At 42.9% G+C, this 26,288-nt stretch overlaps 3 protein-coding genes across 10 annotated transcripts; 2 read left to right on the forward strand and 1 right to left on the reverse strand.

Annotated features, from left to right (window-relative positions):
• Positions 1 to 447: 447 nt before the first annotated feature.
• On the forward strand, positions 448 to 850 carry LOC117902821. Its single transcript, XM_034814447.1, has 2 exons — positions 448 to 514; positions 566 to 850. Exons 1-2 carry the CDS (start codon positions 448 to 450, stop codon positions 838 to 840), a joined length of 342 nt encoding a protein of 113 aa, XP_034670338.1. The 3' UTR covers positions 841 to 850.
• A 382-nt stretch (positions 851 to 1,232) lies between these two features.
• LOC117902815 lies at positions 1,233 to 2,144 on the reverse strand. Its single transcript, XM_034814440.1, has 3 exons — positions 1,919 to 2,144; positions 1,459 to 1,860; positions 1,233 to 1,391 (listed from the first exon to the last, which is right to left on the reverse strand). Exons 1-3 carry the CDS (start codon positions 1,985 to 1,987, stop codon positions 1,347 to 1,349), a joined length of 516 nt encoding a protein of 171 aa, XP_034670331.1. The 5' UTR covers positions 1,988 to 2,144; the 3' UTR covers positions 1,233 to 1,346.
• A 1,689-nt stretch (positions 2,145 to 3,833) lies between these two features.
• LOC117902779 (vascular endothelial growth factor receptor kdr-like) lies at positions 3,834 to 25,956 on the forward strand. 8 transcript variants are annotated; one of them, XM_034814379.1, is made up of 18 exons: positions 3,834 to 4,060; positions 16,659 to 16,902; positions 18,151 to 18,671; positions 19,219 to 19,393; positions 19,907 to 20,197; positions 20,533 to 20,904; positions 21,152 to 21,621; positions 21,733 to 21,759; positions 21,825 to 22,134; positions 22,197 to 22,646; positions 22,708 to 23,187; positions 23,247 to 23,406; positions 23,734 to 23,984; positions 24,053 to 24,322; positions 24,380 to 24,629; positions 24,689 to 24,761; positions 24,821 to 24,971; positions 25,232 to 25,956. In XM_034814379.1, exons 2-18 carry the CDS (start codon positions 16,830 to 16,832, stop codon positions 25,684 to 25,686), a joined length of 4,779 nt encoding a protein of 1,592 aa, XP_034670270.1. In that variant the 5' UTR covers positions 3,834 to 4,060; positions 16,659 to 16,829; the 3' UTR covers positions 25,687 to 25,956. The 8 variants fall into 8 exon arrangements, with proteins under 8 accessions (XP_034670270.1, XP_034670267.1, XP_034670268.1 ...); XM_034814376.1 differs by having other exon boundaries at positions 19,219 to 19,375; positions 25,058 to 25,686; XM_034814375.1 differs by having other exon boundaries at positions 3,835 to 4,060; positions 25,058 to 25,956.
• The last annotated feature ends 332 nt before the right edge of the window (positions 25,957 to 26,288 follow it).

The raw sequence follows: 26,288 nt of genomic DNA on the forward strand, positions 1-26,288 counted from the left end.
TCCTTCACAGATCAATCTCTCCCATGTGCCCGCCTACAGTTTTGGCATCAAACACTCGCAGTATCTGGGCCGCTTGAATGAGAAGAACACCGACTATGACTACAGCTTCTCGGGTATCTGCTAGAGCGTATCCCCCAGCCCCAATCCCAACTCTGCTCAAGATGGTCTTCGACAACAAACAAAGAAACAGCTTCCCCTATCATACCTTATACCTTACGCTACTCTTATCACAGACTAACAACTAAGTTTTATCCTGTTACTGAAGAACCCTCCCTAGTTGTAAGTCCAAAGTGTTGTGGAATGTTACAAGTAAACTTAGCTATAAATAAAGGAATTTTACTAATAGAAATGCTAAACTGTTTTTATATGCGTTTTCACGCTGCAAGTGGAACCAATGCCAAAGGTTTCTTTTACCATTCCCAAAACAGTTCCAAAGTTTTATTCGGCATGAGGCTGTGGCTGCTCGCAGTTATCCTCTGCTGGCTCGTTGCTCAGACAGAGAACAAAACTCACTGTAAGCTGTCAGTTTGTATTAATATTTGATTACTAGAATTCCCCCCTTTAGTTGGCTTGTTGGATGGCTGCGTCAAGAAGAACTTTCACATGCATCAGAGTGTCTGCCCGGGTCCACCGCGCTTCTACTTTGCCTTCCATCGCGTACTCTTCGACTGCATTAGGCACCGCACAAAGTGTCCGCGTTACCACAAATACAACGACTACGATACGCTAAAGGAGTGCCAAAAGGATTGTGCCCAGCTGATGGTTGTGCCAGAGCTTAGCAATAACACAGCGAGCGGGAATGAAACAAAAACTGATGGCCAGGAGAAACCAACCAAATAACACAACATGACTGGGACTTTGATGCAAATTTTTGCATGCTTTTGCTCTATGATATGTGTACTTGTATACTGCTCTAGTTAAGATAACAGATTTCAGATGTTTACCAGATTTTTAGTTTATTTTTAAAGGTATTCCAATTTCTCACGGGAATATTTGGAGTCTCCTGATGACAAAGAGACATTGCACGGCCACTGAGACGTGGAAATGCAGCCAGGAAATAGCTTTCAGCTGCATAAAAGTATTTTAATTATTGGCACAGCAAACACTTTGCCAGGATGGGCAGGAAAATTAGAATTAAAGAGAGATCTCTTGCTCTCAAATACTTTTGTGAGAGGCATAAATCCCACCAAAATGCGACACCTAATCGATATTATTCTGTATTATCTGTGTGTGTTTTTGGGGGTGCTCCTCATTACCAATTTTATTGTATTTGCATTTAGAACTAAACAATTTGCAAGACTCATATTATAAGCATAAACACCAATGGTTGATGTTTGGGTCGCACTTTAGTTTTTGGTAAGTTCGATCTCGGCGTGGAAGCAGGATTTGCCCTGGAAGGAAACAAAAAACAAAAACAATGAGCGCATAAATATCTGCCTCTACTCTTTGGTTACTCACTGTATCGTGCTTGATCTCAGAGTCGATGATCAGGTGGCCACGTGCCATGCCCAGCATGGCCTTGTACTTGGACAGATCGACTGTGTGCTCATTGGCGCAGACCTTCTCCTCGGCCACGGGGCAGGCGGATGGGGCACCGAACAGCTTCAGCAGATCCTTGGCCTCAGTGGTGGCCTGATCGATGGCGGCGCACAGATCCACCTTGCCCTCCTTCATCACAATGCCGTCCTTCTGCACCTTAAACTTGGCCAGGGCCGTGCCGAAGGGCTTGTTGATGATGCAGCCCGAGGGCACCAGCTCGCACTTTTTGTTCAGCTTGAGGCTGAAGTCGCTGCCCACCGTCATCACAGCATCATCGCCGGCGCAGTTCTCCATCTTGACCAGCTTGGCCTTGTAGCCATTCTGCAAGGGCAACAAAGGAGTTGTTCTTTGTTTTTCCCCAAGTGGAGCAGCTACTTACACAGGCCAAGGCCGCCTCAAAGGCCACGCAGCAGAGCAGCAGCAGGGGGAGGAAGAACTTAGGCAGCATTCTGGATTTGTGAGAGTGTCCAACGATTTTGGGGCAACACAGGATGGCCGTACGACTATTTATATGCAGACGTCCAATTATTTGCACATTAAGCGGTGCTTGGCTCCGGCGATCGCTGATCGTTCGGCTCAATTGATTGCTGTCCACCCACCCACTGATCGGGCCGACTGTCGGTCCATTCAAATTAGACTGCTCCAAATTCCAGGCGCTATTATGGTCTCTCGGCCATTTTTAATTGCCCCACGGCATGGCAGCACAGAACCCTGGTTTAGCATGTAGATGGATCTCTCGATAGCTCAAATGTGTTTGCACCCAAACGATTTCAAAATAAAAACACAGCGAGTCATCATGAAGTTCATCTGTTTAATTGATGGGGCCACAGACCCTACACTCGCATGTATTGTTCGCAACCGATTTGTATGCAACTTAATTGGTTTACGGATAGTTACGGATTACAAATGATTTGTGCTTCCCAATTTTGGAAGGCCAATTAAGCTTTGGAAGTTCATGCAATCCACTAAACCGCTAAAAACTCATCAAAAGAGTTCAAGTTTAAGTTCAAATTTATAACCCACCACGCCTAGTGACCTCTCTCCTAAGCTGCTTGCTATGAAACGCCACAGTGCCGGTCCTAAGTATTAGCAGAGCATGAAATTTTCAGTTTACTGCTTTTCCATAGTGATTTTTTGAGGAAACTATTTTAAATTAAATTAATTAAATGAAATTTTCAATTAAATTTAAAGGGATCTCGTGATTGCACTTTGCCACATGCATAAAAACGATTTTATTTCTGAATGCAATAAGTCCGTTAATATAGCGTTCTACAATTTCCAACGATGTGGCAGCCCCTGCCTTTTTGTAGTAATGTTTTCTACCACATGTGGCAGCCACATTAAATGCAGTCTATTCGAAACTCTACCTTTTCTGTTTGAACCGTATTTTGTTAACAATCCAATGAAAAAAAGTCATGAAAAATAGGCAATCTTGTGGAGAATTGATTGATGAATCGAATAAAATGATAGTTTTAGTGCCAAGACTCCTAATTATCTGATAATATGAAAAAGAATTTCTTACCAACATATGGCAAACTCACAATAGTAACGCAGTATTGAGCGCTCTCTCTCTCTTTCTTGAGGAGGAGAGCATGTCCCATGGAGTAATTATATAAGGAGGTGCCGTCGGCCAAATTGCTCTACCATCTGTTCTGTGCTGTTTGCTAGTGCGAGTGAAAGGGCTCTGCGCTGTAAGTGTGAGTGAAACGAAACTATCGTGTGATGGATTAACCCTATGATGGCATGGGGGTTGAAGTTGCCCATGACAAGAAAATCTTTAAGTTGTTATTTTAAATCTGATTTTTCAATAAGCTACTACTTGAAAGTAGTCGGTATTTGGCTTTTTAGTGGATTTTGTTTTGCTTAGGCTCTTAATTCTAAGAAAAAATATACATATATATTATATTGGCAAAAATCGAAAAGTCATTCTCAGCGCGCATATTCTTAATATAGGCGGTTAATAGGGTTAAAAATTCGTCCGCACACACCCGTTCGCACTGAACATTTATAGGCTGAGCAAACCCGAACGCCGACCAGACGTCGGCACCTCCTTATATAATTACTTCATGGTCCCAGCAACATTTGACAAGGGGAAATTTTTAATGTTCCCAGGGCTTGGAAGATTCATTTATTCATTCATTCATTCACTCTTCAAATTTTCGCGCGTGCTTTTGAATTCGAATACGTCAGTTTCGGTTAATAAAAATATAATATTTTAAAAAATAGTTAAAGTAAACTAAAATAAAGTTAATTCAATTATATAGAATATATATAAACTATTATCCGATTTATCAACATACTTATAAATCCATAAAGTCGCGCCGCAGTCAACTTGAACGTCGAACGGGGAGTTAACGTGCGCGCTCTCAGCTTTTACGTACGATATTTATATGGTGATCTGAGCCAGAACAGACTGTTCAAATTTGCCGACGACGCAGTTTGTTTTATAATTATTATTTGTTATTGAAACTCTTCCCCCCACGCAAGAAGGTTTTATTTAACAAAAAAAAAAGTTGAAAACGTAAGCGGTAATATTAAATAAGCAAGTTTAAGCTAAAAAATGTGGTGCGGTGCCCTAGAGTTTCGGTTTTCGGTTTGGCGGCGGAGAACAACAAGTGATGCATCAAAAGGTGCTAAATAAATGAGCCGCCTTTCAAAAGTAAAATAATAAAAAAATAAAGTTCAATATCAATACGAGTGCGAGAGAGTGAGAACGTTGGAGCGAACAGCACACCTCTACGAAAGCAAAGACAAATACAAATTCAAATACAAAATCTACAGGTGTGTGTGTGTGTGGTGGGTGAGTGACAAAGCCACAGAGAGCGCAGCAAATGTTCTGTGATATTGAAATCGGAAATTCGAGAATGCTGTTCAATCGAAAATGGTATCTGAGTAGCTGGAGAGTAACTGTGTTGCATCTGTGTGTGAGCCTGTTTTGTGGTTGCAGTTGCTCAATGCAGTCAAAACCATCAAAAAACGTTGTATAAATCAGTTTATGGCTATTGTTGTTCGAGTGTGTGTGTGTGTGTGCATTATCAGTGACCTTTTTGGGTGTGTTCGTGTGTATTATCAAAACCCAGTATTCCATTGATAAGTGGTAAAGTAGAGTTGTTGCTGTGTGCGTGGAATACGTCAAAGGCATTCCGTTTCTGTTGAGAGAGCAAACACGGTCACCCCAACCTCAGCCCCCAGGTATCCAAACTCTATTCATACACCTCTCTGGCCATACGGCTCTTCGATTGTGATTCATCGCCTGGCCGTGACTACCGGTGAATACTCGTAGCTGTTGTTGTTTTTGCTGCTGCTGTTGCTGTTGCTGTGGTTAACTGTAGACTGCGTAAGACTGTGAATATGTGAATATCTTCAACAATTTATTACACTATTAATCATCAGTCAGGCCGGATATTTGGATAACTTCTAGCATCTTCCGTAACGCAACTCTCAAATGTGTGTGTGTGTGTTTCCTGCGTTGGAGTTTTTTGCGACCCGAAAAAGTTCACATTTCTTTTGTTTTCTGCAGGCCAACAACCACTTGTTATACTCTTTTGGAGAGGGGTATGATTCCATGATCATCCCTTTGCCCTGCTAATTAGTCCCTAAATCTGCATTTTATCAGGCAGCAACTTTGCTAAGATCTTTCGTCGAATTTGTGAGCTTTCTTGGTGCATTTGGTGTACCTGTAGTAGTAGTAGTACTTATTAGCTCCCACAAAAGTATCATTAGATCTCCCCGCAAGTGTATCAAATGCTTCGCTCATCAAAAGTCCGCTCTCTTTCTCCTTCTCCTTTCATGTTTCGCTTGAAACAACTTTCTTAAACCGGTTCTTCTTCAGTTTCTTGACCAACCAAATGTGGTATGATAAACAATACAAAACAAAACGAAAATAAAACACAAAAAAAAAAGAAAAGCTGGCAGCAAGAATCGAGCAGCGAGCAAATTAATTTCCATTACAAAACGTGACTCAGGATTGCCTCTCACCCCAGCTCTCCAGCTCCACCTCGATCTCCATCTCCATTTGTTTGTGTGTCTCTCTCTCCCGACAAAAGTTCTGATCTGATCGAATCAATAGCACATAACTCTTTTGCCTCCCAATTTGGGTCACCGCTGCAATTGCTGGCTGGGACCCAATTTGTTTATTGAATGCAGAACAGACCGACCTCCTACCGCCAGCCAGCCATCCATCCGTTCATTCTGCCGCAGTCCAATCTGCAGGCACGGCACTCGAGATCGCTTGCTGCATTTATCGTGTTGTATGGGTTGGGTTAGACTTCAAACGGCTGGCTGGCAGGCTGCTAATTGTAGCTGCTGCTGCTCCGTCAATCACTGCCTGGAAAATGGTCAAATGTGAGTGGAAAATTGAGAATGGCAGGAGTCATATCAAGTCATAACGTTGTCTCTCATATGGGGGTCCAGGAAGTGCACGTTTGGCCAATGGGCTGCATAAACATTTACTGGGAATTCCCAATGCAAAAAGCATTCCATTCCGCACAACTGTTGTGTTTGTGTTGTGCTGTGTTGTGATAACCCAAGGAAAATCAATAGGAAAAGCCAACGATTCTTGGAAATGTTGCCAGTTGCCCGCTGGACAACTCTTTTTTTCACACCTTTCCCATTTTGCACAACATGGCACATTAATCAGGCACGGTTTATGGCTCGACCATCCATGGATACGAGCACTGCTGCACTTGCAACATGGCCATGCCAGGGACTGGAGACCGGACCCCAGTCTACGTGTCAAATTTAAGCCAGAGCTTGAGCTGGAGCTGGGGGAGGAGTTGTAGCCTGAGCTCCATTACGAATAAATTACCTTGTCTAGTGGGATGGCTAAAAAGACTTTAGATATGAGCTTAGCACGAGATCCAGCCTGAAGCCCTGCATGCGCTTCTTTCTGCTGCATAAAGTGGATAAATGCTGGGCCATAAATTCGATATCCACAAGATATTATCTGCACGGCCGAAAAGATACTAAAAGAATTTCGAATTATGGGGCTGCCCATTTGGGGGACATTTTTTCATAATTTTGATGATGGTTATTCAATCAATTTTGCAATAAAAACAATTTTTCACAGATTTGGAATGGGTAATTTTAAGTACCTGTTAAAAGGTCGAACATCGTGGTTTATCGTTGGCTTTGCAGAGAAATTGAACTGCAGGAAGTATATATTTCATTGTTAAAAATTGTGAATATACTCTTCAGTAAATTGTTGACAACAAAATCCATTTGCAATGACTGTACCATAAAGTGGACAAAAAGTCAGCAAACTTTACGATTTTTCGCTACATTTTTGCTCAGTGCACATAATTGAATTTAGCAATTACCTTTGGCCATACATAATTCAGAACTACCTCAACGAAAATCTTCACGAGCCTGGCTTTAAGTTATAAACGTTTCCATTGTGTGTGCGTTGTTGTGTTTTCTTTGTTTGTTTGTTTGTTTGTTGCGGTCGGCGACGGAACATTCTATGAATGGACACACGAGTGTGGTGTGGGGTATCCGCTGCTGCTGTCTGCTGCTGTCAGTGTTGTTCCTCCCTCCCCCCACCGAAACAACATAAATAATAAATGGACAACGACAACAAATGTTTTTGGCCAGGCCATTGGAGCTGGGCTGTCTGAATTGGGGCGTAAGCGTTTAACCATTCGCCGGGCCATAAATCTTAGCAAAAGAATAGCAGAAAGCGCACTCCAGCTTTCACCTGATGCCTGGGTGGAGAGCCCTAGAAGAGGAGCCTCATTTGCAGCCATCCATTCATTATAATGTTTTTGTTTGTTTCCTAGCTGTGGAAAAGTCAGTTAACCGGATTTGCAGAAAGTTTTTGCAGAGCGTCATAAAGTTTACGTTCTTTCAAGTGCAATAAGAACAAACTGCAGTCTTGAGAATTTAATCTCACTTCCGTTGGGAATAAAACAAGATTGAGGTTGGGGCAGCCCCCACATCGCCACAACCAATTCCAATTCCAGCCTCGAATAATTCCACGAGAAATGCAATAAACATTAAATTGAGTAATATTTATATGGCCCATCCATTGAGTGCACTGGAATTTTGGGTCAAGGCAAAGCTTTCGCAGCGAATTGAGTTATTTATTTATTTATTAATCAATCGAAATGCCCAAAACAAACAAATTAAGCACTTGTCGGCTATTAAATCTACACTATAACATTTGCCATACATTTCTATACGTTTTGCTTGTAGTGGCAGCTGCCCCCCAACAACTTGTTGTCGTTTCGGGTGGGCAGAGTGCCAAACATTCAGTGGATTTGCTGGCAAAAGCGAGACAAATACTACACATGGCTAACAAGGCAAAGACATCATTTATCATAAAAGAGATATGTATAAATGTAGGTTTAAATAAAAATAAACAAATAAATATTCATGGTTTTAAGTGGCCAAAGGGTAGGCTAAAGAGTTGCGGTGGGGAATGAAGAATGTATAGACAGGGAAAGGGGACCATAAATATAAAATATTTAGCTACCAATAAAGAGAGCAACATCTGTGTCATTTCGGGTGGAGTTATTACTACCTAGGATTATTATTTGTATTTATCTTTAAAATCTTCATTAGACCATTCAATGTCTCTAGTCAATTCTACTCTCACTCTAATCGGCAAGATACATTTTGCTGTAGCATTCTCAGCCTCAAAGCAATAGGAGCAATGACAGACAGGTAAAAAGCAAGGAAGTTTAATGCTATCAAATGGTCCACTCATTGCCTGCCACGTCATTGTGAACATTGTGAAAATACTAAATTTCCCTCAAGGTACATATGTATATCTAAAATAAGTAAAGATGCTTAAAGCTATCATGATATATGAAAAGAAAGCTCAAGCTAATCCAGCAAGTAGCTACATATATGTATTTCACTCCCCTGTTCCCTAGAGCACTGCAGTTGTGTGTATCTATTTCAGCCAAGGTTTCGCTTTACACTTTGGTTTTTCTTAGCGGCTGACTTACACAACCTCCGCGGGCACTACAAAAAACTATCAAAGTTTCCCAAATGACTCATCCAAAAGATAAATTATAAACCTCTCAACGTTTTGTCTCTGACTGCTGCTATTGCGGCTGCTGCTGGAGCATTTACTCTCGTAATTTCACTTTTATTTCCCTTGAAATTGGCGACTTTCTTTGCGGGTTATGTAAATGCAAAACACACATTTTAATTATAATTTCTAGCGCTTCTGCTGGGCATTTCTCTGCTTGATATCTATTTCCTGGCCAATGGGTTGTCTGAAGCGTGCTGTAAAGATAAGAAATTGCAAAACACATGGCTAAGCTGGCTGATAAGGTGACTGTTGCCTGCTGCCCGGTACATGTGTATCTTTAAGATACAGATACCCGCATTTGAACAACATCTTGTGCATACGATTATATGGGCGGCCGCCTTTATCTCTCATTTCTCTGGGATTTCTCTGTGGCCAGCACAGCCACAGCCACAGCCTCTCCCCCTGCTGCGTTTTTGTTGCCAATTTATCAACGAGTCAAAAGTTTATTTGTCTTTTAGCTGTTGCCTGTGCATCTGTCTTTCAGATTAGAGCTGACTCTGTCTCATGTCTCATGCCTCGTGCCTCATGGTCCATGCTAACATTTCAAAAATGCATTAGACCCGTATGCCCATCCAGCTGGGAATGGGCCATGACATGGAACATGGTACGCGCTCAACATGGGCGTGGATGTTGGCGTGGGCGAAGGCGGGTCGACAGTAAAAAGAATCAACACATAAATTGCACAACTTGCCAGGGCACGAGTAAGTACTGGTGGGAGGTGTCCACAGCGGGAGCTGCACTTGTGCCCCAAAAAAAGAAATGTCAATTTATCCCTCCGCACACAGGGACGGAGGGAATAGTGGAGGGAATAGTGGAGCTGAGGAAAGTGGCTATGCCACGGACCATTTATCAATTAATTAGAACTCGGCAGAGTGCGACATAAAACAAGATGTTGCTGAAATGTACCCGCTGATACGAGTACGAGCCGAATGCCTGACCCCGAAATGTCTGCTTAATTAATTAAACCACCCCCCACCAGATCTGTTGGAGCAACTATAAATTTCTCTGTCAATAGATAATTCCAGTACATAATGAATTGTCCAATGGAAATGTCATCGACAAGTTATGGTATTCAATAGAAGTGCGGGACAAAAATTAATAAGCAGAGACTGAAACGAAACATGGAATTATCATTATTTGTTTTTTAAACACCAATAAAATACAAAATTGAACTTAAATGGACAACCCGTGACAGATAATTCCATAGATTTAAATATATGTATTTTCCACTAGATTTGATTCATTTAAGCACATGGACTGAAGAACGAAGCTTAAGGGCATCGCTTTTTATGCTGATATTTTCCTCTGATCACTTATCACTTTAGCTGATCCCCAGAAACCTCTGATCAAAATGAAAATACCTTCTGTAAGCGTTCAATAACAACAACTGACAACTGAGAACAACAAACATTTAGCGGCCGCGTTGAAATGATATGATAGATCCCATTTATATTGATAATACGCTTACAAATATTCCATAAATTAAATGCAGAACAAATACTTGAGTGGAATATCAAGAAAACAAATCGAATTTTGAAGGTGTGATGAAAATGTATAATAGCTGCCATACCTCATTGCTCTTGAACACGGAATCAAAGAAATAAATTTCAAGCAAACGAAATATATTTCTTCAGCAAAAGTAATTATAATTTTTGCATATTTTTTGATGGTCTGTTATGTCTTGAGAATTCCAAGGAAATGCTCGTCCACCATTTGGCTAATAAGTGCGAGTATTTCGGCGAAAAGTACATTATGTTTCCGGCTACTTATGACAATTTTGCGAGCCATCAGCTGGCACAAGGAAGGGCCTGCCTGCACATGCCACTTGGTTAATGGAATTAGTTGGCAGTCGGCTCTGCCCTGCCCTGTCCCTTGCCTAATGAAACATTACCCTGTCACCTACTCCTTCATCATGAGGTGGCACGCAACTCGCGTCATGGCCCAAAACGATGATTAGATGTTTGATTAGGCACAGAGAAAAACATGCAGCAAAAAAGCGAGAGAGTTGGCCAACATTTAAGCGGGTCTTGAAAGCCCACACGCAATTTTTTGTTGGTTTGGGTGCTCCGCCCATGGGCCATTCCATCATGGATTTTGGGGGCTACTTATACGAGTGGGGATTGGACCTCCGCAGATTTGGCTTTAGATTTCGATACTGTTGTTTGCCGATTGCCGTTTTCCTATGATTTATGTGAATTGTCAAGCACCGAAGGCAGCAGCAAATCTTTGCTTGCCCCAAATTGCTGCTGCAAGCAAAAAAATTACCATTTTCCGTGCGTTGCGTGGCGCTTTTTGAATTTGTAATGAACCGATTGCCGGTGCCGCTGCACCCCCCCTTGGTGATCACTCCAGGCACTGCAGAGATGCATAAAAATATTTCCAGATATTATTTTAGTTTGTTTTTCGGTCTGGTTTCCACTCATTATTTTGGCCAAGAGCCAGCCGCATGTTGCTGTGCAAATTGAATTGGCAAAAACAGAGCTGCTACGAGTATTTGTGTGTAAACTTTCCATGAAATGTTGTTGGTTGTCCAAAATTATAATTACAATGCACAAAGAAAATAAAGGAGAAGCAAAAGTCACGACTGCCACTTGACTTAGCAACACGCACACTGGCCAAAGGTCAAACTGGGGGGAAACAAAATCAAATCGAGGCAAAACTCCCAGCAAAAGAGTCGTAAATTTTGCTAGCAGCAAAAAACTAAAGCAAAGGTAAGGAAAGACACTTTCCCCTTTGGCTTTCGTGGTGGAGGATTCTCCGGTAATTGCAGAAATAAACTGTGAAATGTGGCTCAATATACAATTCATTTGGAGGCCAGCAGGAGACCGAAACTTAGCAGCAGGAAAACTCGTGGAAAATGTTATCCACTGACAGGGCGAGGGTTTGCTTGGTTTTGGTTCAGGCTCCGGCTGAGGTCGGTCAGTAAATGAATGCCAGGCACGTAGCCAGGAAAAAGTTGGGGCTGGCAACACGTGACAGAACCACAAAAAATCTGAACAGCAGGCCAACAGCACGAAACAAAAAGAGAGGCAACCACAAAACTGAATCTGAATCTGTTGCACATGCAGAGCGACCGCATCAAATGCACGCCCATACGGGCAGGACAGGGCAGGGCAGGGCAGGGCAGGGCAACTTTTTCATTTATTGCCCATTAAAAGTTGGAAAAACATGTTGAAAAGATTCTCGCGTCGCATCGCATCCGCGTCCAGTGTTAAACTGTCAAAAGTCTTTTTTGGCTCGTAAATAAACGAAAGGAGAGTTTTTCCGGACAAACTATAAAGAATTTTTGTTTGCTGATGTTGGTCTTAAATGGGGACATGAAATGGCAAAGTCTTTTATTATGGAACTGTCAGGAGGTTCTTGGTTTTTTGATGAGAATAAAAGGAGCTACAGGTCAGTCATTGTTTTAGCTGTGGACGCTATAAAGAAAGTCTTGAAAGATCTATCTGCCATCTGTAGAATTATGAATTATTGAATTCTCTCTCTCTTTTAATGTATCGACTTCGATTTGATATACTTTGAGAGTCTCGACAAGTCTAAACTTTCTTCTTTCCGCAAGGTTCCTAGACCCTAGAGAATGAGGAAGTCTCTAGGGTCTATTGGCCGTAAAGCTACTGAATTGATCTGCTGTAGCTGCTGTTGATCTCTAGATTTCCCTTGCGAAATTCCCCTTTATAAATACAGTCCTCTACTGTGTATTAAATGAGCCTCAAAGTCACTTTGTTCCTTTTAAAGCAGCGTTCCTTAAGCATCACAAAAACGTTTTTCTTTAGAACAAAGAACAGCTGTACTTGATCGAACCCATAGACAGTGGCCCCAATGCCAGCGGGTGGCCATCTCCCGCTGTACTTAAATGCATTCATTCAACCAATCAATTTGAATAATACATATACAACGGATACTCTCTTTTATATATGGTATTTATATGTGTAAACGATTATATCTCAATTTTATTTGCCGCTCGAGTGCGTCGCGTCGTCGTTTAATTAATACGCAAATATTGTCACTTATGTAAACAGATTTACATGGGGAGGGAGCAAAGTAATGCAAACGTGAGTGAATACGTCATACATGAGTGGTGGAGGGAGGAGGTGCAGTGGTAGGTGGGTTGGACATTGGCGAGTGAGTGTGTGTGTGTGTGTGAATGAATTCAGGCCGCAGGCACTCGACCATGGAATGACGTCATGCCGCTCATGCCATACGTTATATACGATTCGATTCGATTCGTCGAAGGGGCCATAAACAAAGCTGTGATAAACATATGTTAAATATCGATATATGTCGACTGGGGATCGACCTAAATAGTACTCTCCCCGGACTGGTAGATACTCGAAGAAATGCTTCTACAGCAAGTCTTTGAAAGACTTGGATAAATTGCCTCCAATATGTTAACGGCTAAACATCTAAGACCAATCCAATCCGGAGAGTGTGTGAAAGTGAGAAATTCTTTGGGTTAAGTGGAATCTTCTTGCGCTTAATCAAACATGTGTTCCCCTTCGAAGATGGCTCTAGGAATTCTTTATAACTTTTTTGCATTGAATAAACAAACAAGCGAGTTGACTCAGAATATTTTGAGTGGTAAATCGCCGCTGACTAAGTGCAGAAATATGTTCTTAAAGATAGCTCAAAGGTGGAAGAGACAGACAGCCCACAGCCCTGGTTCTCATTAAGAGTCCCGTCGTCGGGGATAATTGCACGACCTAGTGGTACGTAAAAACAATCAGAAATAATATCTGCGCTGAAAGGCAGCAGCTGGGCCTGCAATTAGGGCTCTCCTGTAATTTGCGTCACGCGGGGCTGGCGGAGGAGCTGCAGCCACAAAAGCAAACTGCTGCAAAGATATAAATAGCCTACAATCGCAGGAGGAGCAACAAAAAAAAGAAACCCCGAGTTATGCGAATCGCCCTTGAGAGGAGGCACTGCTGTGGGCGTGTCGCCATGACAACAAACATTCGTGCGACAACAGAAACTCGAAGGCAAAAGTGACGTGACGGTCCCAGCCCAGCGCCCGCTCTTCCCCCTCTTAAGCTTGCTGCTTGTCTGGCTTAAGCAACATGTTGCCAGACACATTTGATCGGCTGTCCGCTACTGGGCATTGAAGTGACTGGGGGGGAGCCGGGCAGGAATATCTGATGTGAAGCTGGGCACTGGTAATGGTAATGGAAGCCAGGAAAGACTTTACGAGCATTCATGTGCCTTCGATGCATACTCTATGATCTCTAGGGGAACTAAAACTGTACATTTTCATCGAAGGCTTTTATCCAATTGAAGTTGAAATGCACTAAAAACTGTTTGCTGAGGGATTTTAAGAGATTAGAAGCTATGATAGTGGCCAAGAAGGGAGCTGCAGGTAGCTATCTGCTTCAATGAAGCAAACATTTCCTTAAAGGCTTTCAGAAAAATGAATTTTCAACATGCCAAAGCACTTAGAGATAAGACTTTAATTGAAAAGAATTTACCAACTGGTAAATATGTGTGTAACTATGATAAAATATGTGTAGATACTATTACTATTACATTAGGAATCTCCTGAAATATGAGCCATAATAAATATGAATACTGCCTTGTGGAAACATAAGTTATAAATTATTCCCCAGAGAACTTTCATCGAGTGGCTGTCAAAATATAAGTTTTAGAATATGCCAAAAAATGCCAATAAAACTTTGATAAAATAATATTGGAATATTATCACAAAATATCAATAAAGTAATCATTTAAATGGATAAACTTATCTCCCTGTTTTAGCTCTCATCTCCACTGAAAGTGTATTCCATCTACAACCTATCCCAGTGCTCAAGTTTCTCCCCTTATAATGCCATTTTTTCTGCCTTTTCATCGTGTGTTTATAGCAGCTCTTCTCAGGTGATTAGTGGCTCCAAGAGTGGCCTCCCTCCCAGGCCTGTCAATATTTGCCAGCCGATTGGCTTCTTCGAGAGCGTCGATGCCTAAGCCCCAATGCCCAAGGATTAGACATGACCAGGGGAGGGACGGGGGAAAGTTGAAACCAAAGTAATTTCAATTAGCCGATAAACGCCTCAACGACCAGAGGAAGACGTCGTGATGTTGTGCCCTGGCATGGACTCGTTTAAGTTGCACTGAGCGACCTCCAGTCCACACCAGTCCAGATCCATGGCAGTGGCCAGCACAATATGACTGACATAGATAAATGTTTTTATTTGCTGGCCAAATGGCAATTAGCCACAATATGGTCGTATGTTTGGGCACTGTCAGTGGGTGTTAGCTAGGCTGGAATGTCATCAAGATCGGAAAGGTGGTGGGTGGGGCTTGGCTCGCACTTTTCGAGGTGCGCCCTGAAATTAAATTCCTGTTTATTGATGTCAAAAGTCCAGATGGGCGCTGAGAACACTTGTTGTGTCTTGCTGGCTGACTGGCTGGCTGGCAGGAGGATTATATTTATACGACATGGCCACAGGAAGTCGCCCAGCAGCAGGTGGGCACCAGTCCAGTTCAATCCAGTCCGGGCAGCCATGGGGCATGCTCTAATTGCGGGCAAGCGATGGCGACGATGACGATGGCTAGTCAACTTGTTTAATTGTGCATGTCTCGCTGTCATTTAGTGGCTCTCTCTATGTCTATCACCCCCCCACACACCAACATGTGTGGCCTCTTTTGACACTGAATTATGGCCACGTTGGGGGGGAGTGACCCGACCTGTTGCCAGAGGAACAGCTCCCAGCTCTCTGCTAGGTGTGGCTGCAGTCTCCTCCCCCCAAAGAGCCGGATGTCCACGATGCGGAAGTGACACAGAAATATTGTATGTATTTCGAGTGGCAGAGATCTTTCTCCCCAAACCATTTCCCAATCCAACTTCTTGCCACACTCCAACGCAAAGCTCCAGGCCACAGCTCCGACTCGACTCTTCCCTTTCCACGATCTGTGTTTTTGTTTATGCGCTTAATGTACTCGTACTTAATGTATTTTTTGTTGATAGCCCAGCTACGAATTTGATAACTGTCGATGCTTCTGCTCGGCAGATTACGCGTTCTCCCGCCGAGTAACCGGGTTCAGCCTCAGCAATGGGCATTTTTCTTTTCAGAATTGTTTTTGTTCTTCTTTTCACTCTTCACTCTGATTTCTGATGTATTTTTCTGGATGGTTTTATCAAGCATTTCACACTGTAACGCACATCTGAATGAATGCAAAGGCATAAACAACCACAGAGCCAACGGATGGAGGGGCCACTTATCGTGTGGCGTCTCCGTTCGGGGCTTGGATCGACCGTCCAGCGGCAAGTTTCAGTCGGTTCTGGTTGATTATGCAGTTGGTGTGTGCCTAAAAAGCGGATAAAAGCTAACGGGGAAAGACGGTTTTCATGGAACAAAATTAATTACTTAAGGAAATAGGCATGAAAAAAGCTTTGGAAAAATATGTAAAATAAAGATACAAATAAAAGAACAAAAAACTATTAAAAAAGTGTCAAAAAACGCAATTAAGGATTACGTTTTGGTGGAATATATTGTTTGTGTGAATATAAATTAATTCAACTAAATTATAAATAAACAAGTTCCAGAGCAAATTTATATTTTAACAAGTGTTGGAATAAATATATAAAATAAAAGGCAAAAAATATCAAAAAAGTTTCGAAAGTTGAAGGATAAAGGTTTACGATTTAGTGTAATATAATTTTTGATTGATTAAAAAGTAATTCAAACAAAATATAAATAAATAGGTTCCTAAAGTAAATTATAGAACACAAAACTGTTGGTGGAAAATAATTATTAAAATAATTTTAAAAAAGATTCTAAGTCCCTAATAATACTAAGTGGAATAATGGTGATTTGAATCAAAAGTAAAACAAATAAATAAATGAATATAAACTGCTTTATTAATTTATTAAACTCTTCCCAATCTCTCGTGATATTTTACCCTCTTGGAGTTCAAATTACTTCCAAATCCGTGAACAATAAATATGTGAATAAATTCCAAAAGAAACTTTCAAAATTATCGTAAAAGTGCTAGAATTTCGGGCAAAAGAACCACAAATCTACATTTAAACATATTCTCCCTTCTTTTGTACAAACTCTTACCTAAATGTTGTCCCCCATTTGATTTCTTTCAGTGCATCGCTAAGTGAGCCTTAAGTGACTACCAGGCGTGACCATGGCATTACTGGGGCAAATGTGTTAACGTATATTTCGTATATATACCAAATATAGTCGTATTGAATTAGCTTAATATTTAAAAGCACACAAACCAAATAACAAACAAATTAAGCAAAAAGTAAAACAATATGCGATTGGCCCACAGTTTGGTGGCCTCCTGCTGGCTGCCTTTGCTCATTTGGATATCGTGGAGTGATGCATGTAAGTACCATTTGCATACGGGGCGGGGCTTATCCCCCACAGTCTTCATTCAAGAATTTCCCAGATTATCGCAGTTAAAATTCACTGGAATTGATAAGTGAAAAAGTCATAAAAACAAATATGCACAAATAAAAATAAAAACAGTGTACGCCAACGATTTCAATTTGCACAATTAAAAGTATTAAACATTCATGTGGGATTATATGTACATATGTATGTACATCTGTGTGTACACATATCAAGTGTCGGCACACGATTCGCTTCCTGTCAAGTGGCCAGACGTTCTGTATAATTTATGTGGCTCTCTCTCCCTCTCACTCTCACTCTCCAATCTCTTCATCTTTCCATCACTATGCAGACAGAAGCCGCAGGCAGGCAGACTCCACAGCTGAAATACTAGACACAATTGTGAACCTTGAACTCGCGCTTGATAAAGAACCAAATTTCATTTCTACGACACTCGTAAAAGTGTCACAAATATGAGTGCACAACAATATATTGGATACCATTATAATGATCATATGATCGGCATACTACCCCCCACTCGAATAACAATTGTCGTCGTCTTGAACCGGAGAACGTACATACTCGTACATACATATGTACATATGTACATTATGTTAGTATCAGCAGCAACAAAAGGGAAGGCAAAGGCAAGCCAAGGCAAGGCAAGGCTCAATTGTTATCGCCAGTAAACAAACAATTGATTCTAGAGCAAAAAAACAACAAAAAATTAAACTGAAAATAAAAAAGAAATAAAGCAGTAGCAGGGGCACACAGGGGAGTGTTTTGTGAGGGTTTTAATTACAAAATTTGAGAAAATTAGAGACTTTTTTCTGTATTTTTCTTATGCTTTGTCCGGTTGTGTGAAGATGTCATTTACTAACTTTGGGATATTTAGAGATCATAATACTTATTTTAGATCACCTAAAAGTATCAGAACTCTAAAGAACTAAAGATCACAAATTAATGATTTAAAAAGTCCCTGAATGCGATCCCAAACTCCGGTGCTGCGCCCCTGCTTCCCACTCTTTATACAGATGCAACTCAAGAGCGTCGTCTTTCAATCGCAAATTAAGTTCATTATAAAAGCGCCGCTGGGCAGTGCAAGGGAAAAATGGCGGGGGAAAGAGACTTGTAGAAAGGATAAAGAAAATACAACAAAAATTTGAACAATTTTGTTATGATGCAGTTAGATCCATACCAAAAGATTCTATTCTACATCTTCTAATTGTTTTCTCTTTTCAGTGCCTCGCCCACAATTCGAACAGGAGGACAACGAGGTGGCCACCAGTTGTGGCGGCGATAATGGCGCACCACTGATAACGCCCTGCAAGGAATCCATCAAGCTGGAATACAGAACGGACTACACGCTGCGCTGTGAGGGCAGTGAGCCGATCATTTGGTGGGCAAGTCACGAAAAGCCGCTGGTCAGCAGCTTCGATAATGCGGCGGAAGATCCACAGCGGCCGTACGGCCTGCAGTTGCACCTCATGGAGGTCACAGCGGACAATGTGGGAGCTTATTATTGCATCAAGGAGTCGGAGGCGGCGCGAGTCAACAGCAGCACAGACGAAAAACTAAGCGAAATGCTGGGCGAGATGCTGAACAACGATCTGGCCAGCACCATTTATGTGTTTGTCAATGATCCGATTAACCTGCTGGTGCCAACGGGACCCATTGTACATGCTCGTCAGTATACGGATGTGGTGATACCCTGCAAACCCTCGATGCCCGAAACGGAAGTGCTGCTGACATTCAATGGAGATGTGAGTGTGTGGGAGAGATCCTTTATACCTTTTTCTTACAGCGCAACCCCAAAAAAAGAGGTTTAGATAGCAGCTCTGATCTTTCCTTAATCTTTCTCTCTGATGCATACAGAATGATACGAAGGGTAACATCAGTTCGCTACATCCCGAACTGCTGGGACTGCATAGCTTCTGTCATAATTCGAGTTACGATCCTCGTTATGGCTTCACATTGCATGTCATTGCGAAGCCACCGCCGAGCATCTCCTGTCACAATGATATTTTCGACATTCACTACTCAAGTAGGTCCCCAGTCTGTTCTACTCAGTAGATAGTTTTGCCAACAATTGTATATACAAAAACCATAAATATCTATCCAACAAATATCGTAATATATTATTCACTATTATCCATATTAATACTCTACGATAAAACAGTCCAATAAACAGCGAAATCAATTTGTCTCTAGGAGGGAAGATGTTCCACTGTCCCAATTGCTTTCAGATCTCCCTCCATTTGTAATATGTAATATATCTGACCCATTTTTGAAAATCCCTTCCATGTGTAGGTCTATTCCAGCACTACCTCTGGTCGTTACGATCCCAAGCGTGGCTTTACCATCGAAATACGCAGCATCACCGATGGTGGGGAGTATTATTGTGAGCCAGCGCTACCTTCCCCTGACAATGAAGAGGAGAACACGTTCATACTTGTGCGCTTTATCGGTAACGGTCACATTGATAGTGAGTTTTTGCACCCCAAAGTTTTGTGATTTGTGATTTCTGTCTCCCTATATACCACGTATACTACATACATGTCGTAAATATTGCTTTCAATCTATTTGCCTCTTTCTTTTTTTGACTTTTTATGATTTTGGGTCATACCCGTGAAGGGTGGTTTTCGGTTATGGGTTGCGGTTATACCTGTGGCTTTACGGTTCAAGGACGAAACAATTCAAAATTATATGCACTCAATACACAATCACACTATCATACCATACACAAATCACTGCTTCTAATGCCTTAGTTCCATAAGCAGAAGTTTCTTCTATGAATTTTCCCCGAGTGGAACTCTGGTACAGTTCAGCCAAACACACACACACACACACCCAAAACAACACCCGCATCTAAAATGGCATTCATTTGTGCTAACAAAATGGTCTTTCTATCTCTTACTATATCTTTCTTCTTTGATTATTTTTCCCTCCCCCAAAACTTTCCCTCCTGTGTGTCATTTAATCTGCTAACTCCTCCCAGCATCTGGATTGGATAGTGCCCCTACCACCCTCCTGCCGCCTAACATAGAGTACAACAGAGTTGAAGCGGAGGTTACTGCAGATAATGATAATGTTAATGATGAAGATTTCCTCACTACTGTAACTAACACAATACAAAATGGTAAAGTTGCTCTAAACTCTGGTGCTGGGCTTGGTCGATATGAAACTGAATCCGAAGATCGCTCAAAATTACTGTATCCATTGCGTCATAAGCGTAGTCCAGCGCGTCTGCTGGCACCGATGAGTCCATCGCCCTCACCAAATCTAGGGCGTAAGTGTTGTTGTCATGTTTGTTGGATGTCCTCGCTGTTGTCCTTTAATCACTTTATGTTTTTTCGAAGAATTTTGTTCGTTGTTGGTTTATGGACTGTTGTATTTTTTGTTGAAAACTAAACAGCTAATTTAGTTTTATAAGCAATGTACAGAGTAACCACAAAGTAACCGCTTGATGTTTCTAATCAAATTAATTTTAGTTTTGTGTGTCCGTGTCTATGACTAATACCATCCATAAAAGCATGAATATCGCTGTAGAAATGCTTGCAATCCATTCACGTACAACCCAAAGTACATTTAATAACATTCAACTCTCTACTATAAATGATACAGAAGCGAATGATCGCTTGAATAAGCCCTCGATCAGCTCCACTGCGCGGAATCACGTGTACGCGAATGGCACTTTCACCTTAATCTGTGAGCTGTCTGCGCCGCAGGGCGTCAACTATGACATGAGCTGGAGCACACCCAACAGCAGAGAAAAGTGGTCACTGCACGAGGATTCCTATCATCTCGGTTCTGGTGGTCGCATTACCTACACAAAGCCACGTTTCGACAACACCATGAAAAACAACACCCACGTGGTGGGCAGCAGCAAGTTGACGGTGACCCAAGTCCAGCGCACCGATGAGGGGCCCTACAAGTGCATTGTCACGGATAGCTTTGATCGCCAGCAGTTCATCTCCTACAAGATTAAAGTCATGCGTAAGTTTAGCACATCAGTTTTAGACAGTTTAAGCGCGGAAACTAAAAAATTAAGAGATTAATTGGCAAAACAATTGGCACTGTTTACAAAACACAGCTAACACGTTTTAATTGCCATGTTCACCCTGTTGCAAAACACAGCTGATTCTTAAGAGTGACCAAACACTTGCACACAAACGTAGATCGAAATTTATAGCAAATTCTTGCCAGAATTTAATTCCAATTTACTCTTCCTCCCACCAAACAGAACCCAACTCGAGCTATTTGGATGTGCGGGAGCCCGCTGGTCACTACAATGTGAATGAGTTTGCCAATCGCACCATCACAATGACTGCGGAATTCGGTGGCTATCCACAGCCCAGCTTCAAGTGGTACAAGCCCGATGGCAGCGAAATATGGCAGACGGAGCACAACTTTAACATTGTGTCGGAAGAGTCCAGCACCACGCTGCGTTTGCACAATGCGCAGCTAAAGGACAGCGGCACCTATGTGCTCAAGGGCACCAATGGCAATGTCACACGTTCGTTGGAGTACAATGTGAGTGTCATGTCCTCGCCGGAGCTCAGCATGGAGGATGTCTATGTACAGGCGGGCAATGAAGCGCATTTGGATTGCCTCGTGCGTTCGTTTCCCCCAGCGGTGGTCACCTTCCTCTTCAGACCGTGCACGCTGGTGCCGCGTTGGCCCACCTGTGCCACTCTCAATCAGAATTTTAGCGTAAGTATTTGAGATCCGGTAGGGAGTATCTTTGGGTGTTTGTTGCGTCTATTAATTGTCACATTTGTATGTTGTCTTTGTGTCGTCTCTCTCTCTCTCATGCATGCGTAGTTACCCGCTGTCCAAGAGGCATTTAAGGTATACAATTAATGTCACTTAAAGAGTTCCAAGCAGATATTTAAGACTCTCTTTTCACTCCCCAGTTCAATGTACAACCACGACCGGGCCTACTCACTGTGGATCGCATCTATGCCGTGTCCTTTACACCCACAGAGCCCGGCATACTCACCTGCGCGGCCCAAAATCTGGTAGATGGTGTGCCACGCATGGCCATAACCAAGTCTCATGTGTTGATGGGTAACATTGCGGAGAATATGACCATCTATGGGCTGGATGAGCATCGAAAGATTGCCAAAGGCGATGAGGAGAGTTTCACTTGCGAGGCTTTGGCCTATCATTTCGATGGCAATCTGCAGTGGTATCACAATGGAGAGGAAGTGGAGCCATCAGAGGGTGAGCAGCAAGCTCAAACTTAGCTCTCCTTCAATGCCTAATCGCTGCTGTTCTGTTTGCAGCTCTTCTCATCCAAACCAGCCACACCAATTACTCCTACAAGAGCACCTTGAAGTTCCCATCGATGGGTGATAGCGATCGTGGCACCTACGAGTGTCGTGCCCATCACATACACCAGCCCAGAGAGTACGATAGTCGTGAGATTGATGTCTATGTGCACGATCCCAAGGCGCCGCAGTGGGTGCACACCAATCTGAATGCCAATTCAAAGATGGTAAAGAAATTGGGTGAATCTTTGGTCCTAGAATGCCGCTCCATGGCCGTGCCGCAGGCGAAGGTACGCTGGTTCAAGGATGGCAAGGAGCTGCGGGAAACAAATCTCACGCACATCATGGATGATCAAGAGAAGATGCTAATCACTCACCTGTATCCCTATGACGATGGCGTCTACAGGTGTCTGGTGGAGAATCGTTTGGGCAGCATTGAGAACTCCATCACGGTGGTCATTGCTGGTGGGTTTTCCCTATCTTTTCTTTGCTCTTTGAATGATTCTCACTGTCAGATTGTTCACAGATATGCCTGGCATTAACCAGGCTTGGATTTGGTTTGGTGTCCTGCTCCTGCTCTTTCTCATAAGTCTTTGTGCCTTCCTGTGGGTGCGCTACCAAAAGGAGCACAAACGTCATTTGGCCTTGAAGGCTGCCGGTTTGGCCAACTTCGAGGAGGGTGCCGTCGAGCATATTAATCCTGCTCTGTCCCTCGATGAGCAGGCGGATCTGTTGCCCTACAATCGCGAGTTTGAGTTCCCGCGCGACAACCTAAAGCTGGGCAAACAGCTGGGCGCTGGCGCCTTTGGTGTGGTGCTCAAGGGCGAGGCCAAGGGCATACGCGCGGATGAACCCACCTCCACGGTGGCCGTCAAAATGGTCAAACGCACCGCAGACAATGAGGTGGTGCGCGCTCTGGTCTCCGAACTGAAGATTATGGTGCATCTGGGACAGCATTTGAATGTGGTTAATCTGCTGGGTGCAGTGACCAAAAATATAGCCAAACGTGAGTACACGAAAAACCTTTAAAGAGTCTCCCAATTAAATGATCTTTCTGCTGCGCAGGTGAACTGATGGTCATTGTGGAATATTGTCGCTTTGGCAACGTGCAAAACTTTTTGCTGCGCAATCGCAAGTGTTTTATTAATCAAATAAGCCTCGTAAACGATCGAATCGATCCAGCGATTATGATACAACGAGTATCCGAAAACTTTGAACTAAATCGGTGAGCAATTTACTACTTAAAATTACAACTAAATGAGATCTAAGTATGTGGAATGATTAACACCAAAAATATCTAAATGAAATGCTTACTAACTGCTGCTCTTTGTTCTCTCTTTCTCTGTTTTGTTTCTAACAAAAAATCAACTAACTAACCAACAAATACACAATCTAATACAACATTTTACCCCACACACAAACACACACTACAAATCCTGATTGTGAATGTTGTTTGTGCTCCCCTGGTTATGGCATCCTCTCTCACCTCACTGCTCTATGGCTCCTGAATAATGTGTGTCCCTATGTTGTGGCGAAATGCAAACTAAAATAGCGATATAAATGGTGGCGGTGGTGTCGTTGTTGGTGGCTTGAAGTATGCTAATGTTGGTTTCCCCAACCATCCGTATATCAATCACATGAACTCCGTAAACAACAATTATACGCAAAATCATCGCAGAAATTCGGACAATGATCCACGTTCGGGCACACGCGCGGGTCGACCTGGCTCAGCTGGCTACAGCTACGATCGTCAGACGGATACCTGTGCCACAGAAGCCACTATGATGACAACAGTGCCAGAAGGTAAACCATCACCAATACTCTAAACCTAAAGAACAAACCTTGAGTGCACTGTTTATCCCTTTCCATAGATGAACATGTCATGTCCAACAACTCGATACAGCCCGCTTGGCGTTCCAATTACAAGACAGACTCCACGGAGGCCATGACCGTGACCACAACGGATCTCGTTAGCTGGGCTTTCCAGGTGGCACGTGGCATGGACTATTTGTCCTCCAAGAAGGTGCTGCATGGTGATCTGGCAGCACGTAACATTCTCCTGTGCGAGGACAATGTGGTGAAGATCTGTGACTTTGGTCTGGCACGTTCCATGTATCGCGGTGATAACTACAAGAAATCAGGTGGGTTGAAAAATCCTCAGAATTAAACATAAAATATTAATTTTCATTTATTTACAGAGAGCGGCAAGCTGCCCATCAAATGGTTAGCGCTGGAATCCCTCAGTGATCATGTGTTCAGTACTTATAGCGATGTTTGGTCCTTTGGCATTGTGCTGTGGGAACTGTTCTCGCTGGCCAAGGTGCCATATCCCGGCATAGATCCCAATCAGGAGCTGTTCAACAAGCTCAACGATGGCTATCGCATGGAGAAGCCGCCATATGCCAATCAAGAGCTTTATGAGATAATGCTCGAGTGCTGGCGGAAGAAGTAAGCAGCGAAAGTAAGCCCTAAATGAGCAGTTTTAATATATTTTATTCAACTTACAGTCCCGAAAGCAGACCCTTGTTTGCTGAGCTGGAGAAGCGTTTTGCCACCATGCTGGGCGAGGATGTGGCCAGTGTAAGCTACACAAATAATCCCAAACTAAATAGAAGAAGGGTAACTCTTTTAATTTACAGCACTACTTGGACCTCAACAATCCCTACATGCAAACGAACATGGAGTACATGAAGAATCAGTCTACAGACTACCTAGCACTAATGGGTTCCCCCGATGAACTGGCGCCGGCAGCACCACGTTACGTTAATGGCCATATAGTGCCCGATATTAGTGAGTATTGATGCTTGGCGACTAACCTCTATATTGCACACGATTCACACACATACTCATTTTGCGCACACAACTAACCCGCACAGGAATCGAAGAGCTGCCCGATGACTATCAGGCGATGAGCAGCCCGCCCGATACCAGCACTGCCATCTATTCACCCACTCGCATTGATGGCGATGATATGGCACCAACGGCCAATTTCACAGAGTTTGCCGACTTCTCACCCCTACAAACAACCGACACCTCTTTCACCTTCCCAGATACAGCCCCAACGCCACCCCAAAGCCAACGCTCCAATGTCGGACAGCATTCACCGACGCTAAGCAACAATATGAACAGCGGTCTGCACAAGCCGCTGCGCAAGAAGAACGGCCTGCCGACGGTGGATGCCGCCGATCAGGCACCCGAGGAGATACCCATGCTGCATCGCACCTCCACATCGGACGGGGAGCCGAGTCCGGAGCAGGGGCGACGCTTCAATCAGGCGCTAAAGCAGCAATATGTCACGCCAAAGCCTTCGCCGCGGCACCACGTGGAGACGAAACTGAACGGCGATGCCGAGAACTATGTAAATGTGAAGCCGCCGCGTAAAAATCTCTCCAATAAGCCCACAGCCAGCGGTGGCAGCAGCAGCAGCAACAACACAGAAGCATTCTCCAATCCCAGCTATCAGCCGCTTTCGGCGTTGAATGAGAAGGAGGAGCGAAGGTATTAGACGGAGACAGCAGAGTCTGGAGCGCAGCAGCCAGCTAGCTTAAGTTAGACAAACAATACTACTTAGTGGCATTGTGATCATTCTGATATAGCCCTAAGACGACACTCACTCCATGTTATATATAGTATGTTTATGTATGTATACATTGATTAATGCCATTTCATGTTTAATTTTAGTTGTTACTTTTAAGTCGAATTATCGTGTATGTTTATGTGTAATGTATGCATGTACCTACAACAATTACTCAAATAGATTGGGTATCAAATTAACATATCGAAGTGTCTTTATTTGCTCTGGCCAATGTTTTGAAAGCTTTGGATCTTTCCTTGAAAAATGTTGATCCAATTGGAACTAAGCAGAATTCAGCAATGGCTTGGGGACTCCATTCTATACTCCCTAAAAGTATACAGCAAAACACTATCACATATTTGCTGGTCCCAGCCGCAAACTCATAGGGTGGTGACCGATTTCAGTCATTTATATTATAACTTTGTTTTTTCGCATGCAGAAGCTACTCAGTCTCTCTTTACAGTTATACTACCTGTTGAAGAGCCACAAGTGGTCAAATGGCGTTACATTCCATTCCCACTTACATTAATGCA

Source organism: Drosophila subobscura, chromosome U (genome assembly GCF_008121235.1).
Source record: "Drosophila subobscura isolate 14011-0131.10 chromosome U, UCBerk_Dsub_1.0, whole genome shotgun sequence".
NCBI classification, from domain to species: domain Eukaryota; kingdom Metazoa; phylum Arthropoda; class Insecta; order Diptera; family Drosophilidae; genus Drosophila; species Drosophila subobscura.

Bases quoted from the DNA above. Each gene is read 5' to 3' on its own strand.
- LOC117902821 (XM_034814447.1), top strand. From the start codon at position 448: ATGAGGCTGTGGCTGCTCGCAGTTATCCTCTGCTGGCTCGTTGCTCAG. The intron at 515-565 runs GTAAGCTGTCAG...TCCCCCCTTTAG, and splicing joins GACAGAGAACAAAACTCACT to TTGGCTTGTTGGATGGCTGC.
- LOC117902815 (XM_034814440.1), bottom strand. From the start codon at position 1,987: ATGCTGCCTAAGTTCTTCCTCCCCCTGCTGCTGCTCTGCTGCGTGGCC. The intron at 1,861-1,918 runs GTAAGTAGCTGC...TTGCCCTTGCAG, and splicing joins TTGAGGCGGCCTTGGCCTGT to AATGGCTACAAGGCCAAGCT. The intron at 1,392-1,458 runs GTGAGTAACCAA...GTTTCCTTCCAG, and splicing joins CTGAGATCAAGCACGATACA to GGCAAATCCTGCTTCCACGC.
- LOC117902779 (XM_034814375.1), top strand. From the start codon at position 16,830: ATGCGATTGGCCCACAGTTTGGTGGCCTCCTGCTGGCTGCCTTTGCTC. The intron at 21,760-21,824 runs GTATACAATTAA...TTCACTCCCCAG, and splicing joins CTGTCCAAGAGGCATTTAAG to TTCAATGTACAACCACGACC. The intron at 24,972-25,057 runs GTGAGTATTGAT...TAACCCGCACAG, and splicing joins CCATATAGTGCCCGATATTA to GAATCGAAGAGCTGCCCGAT.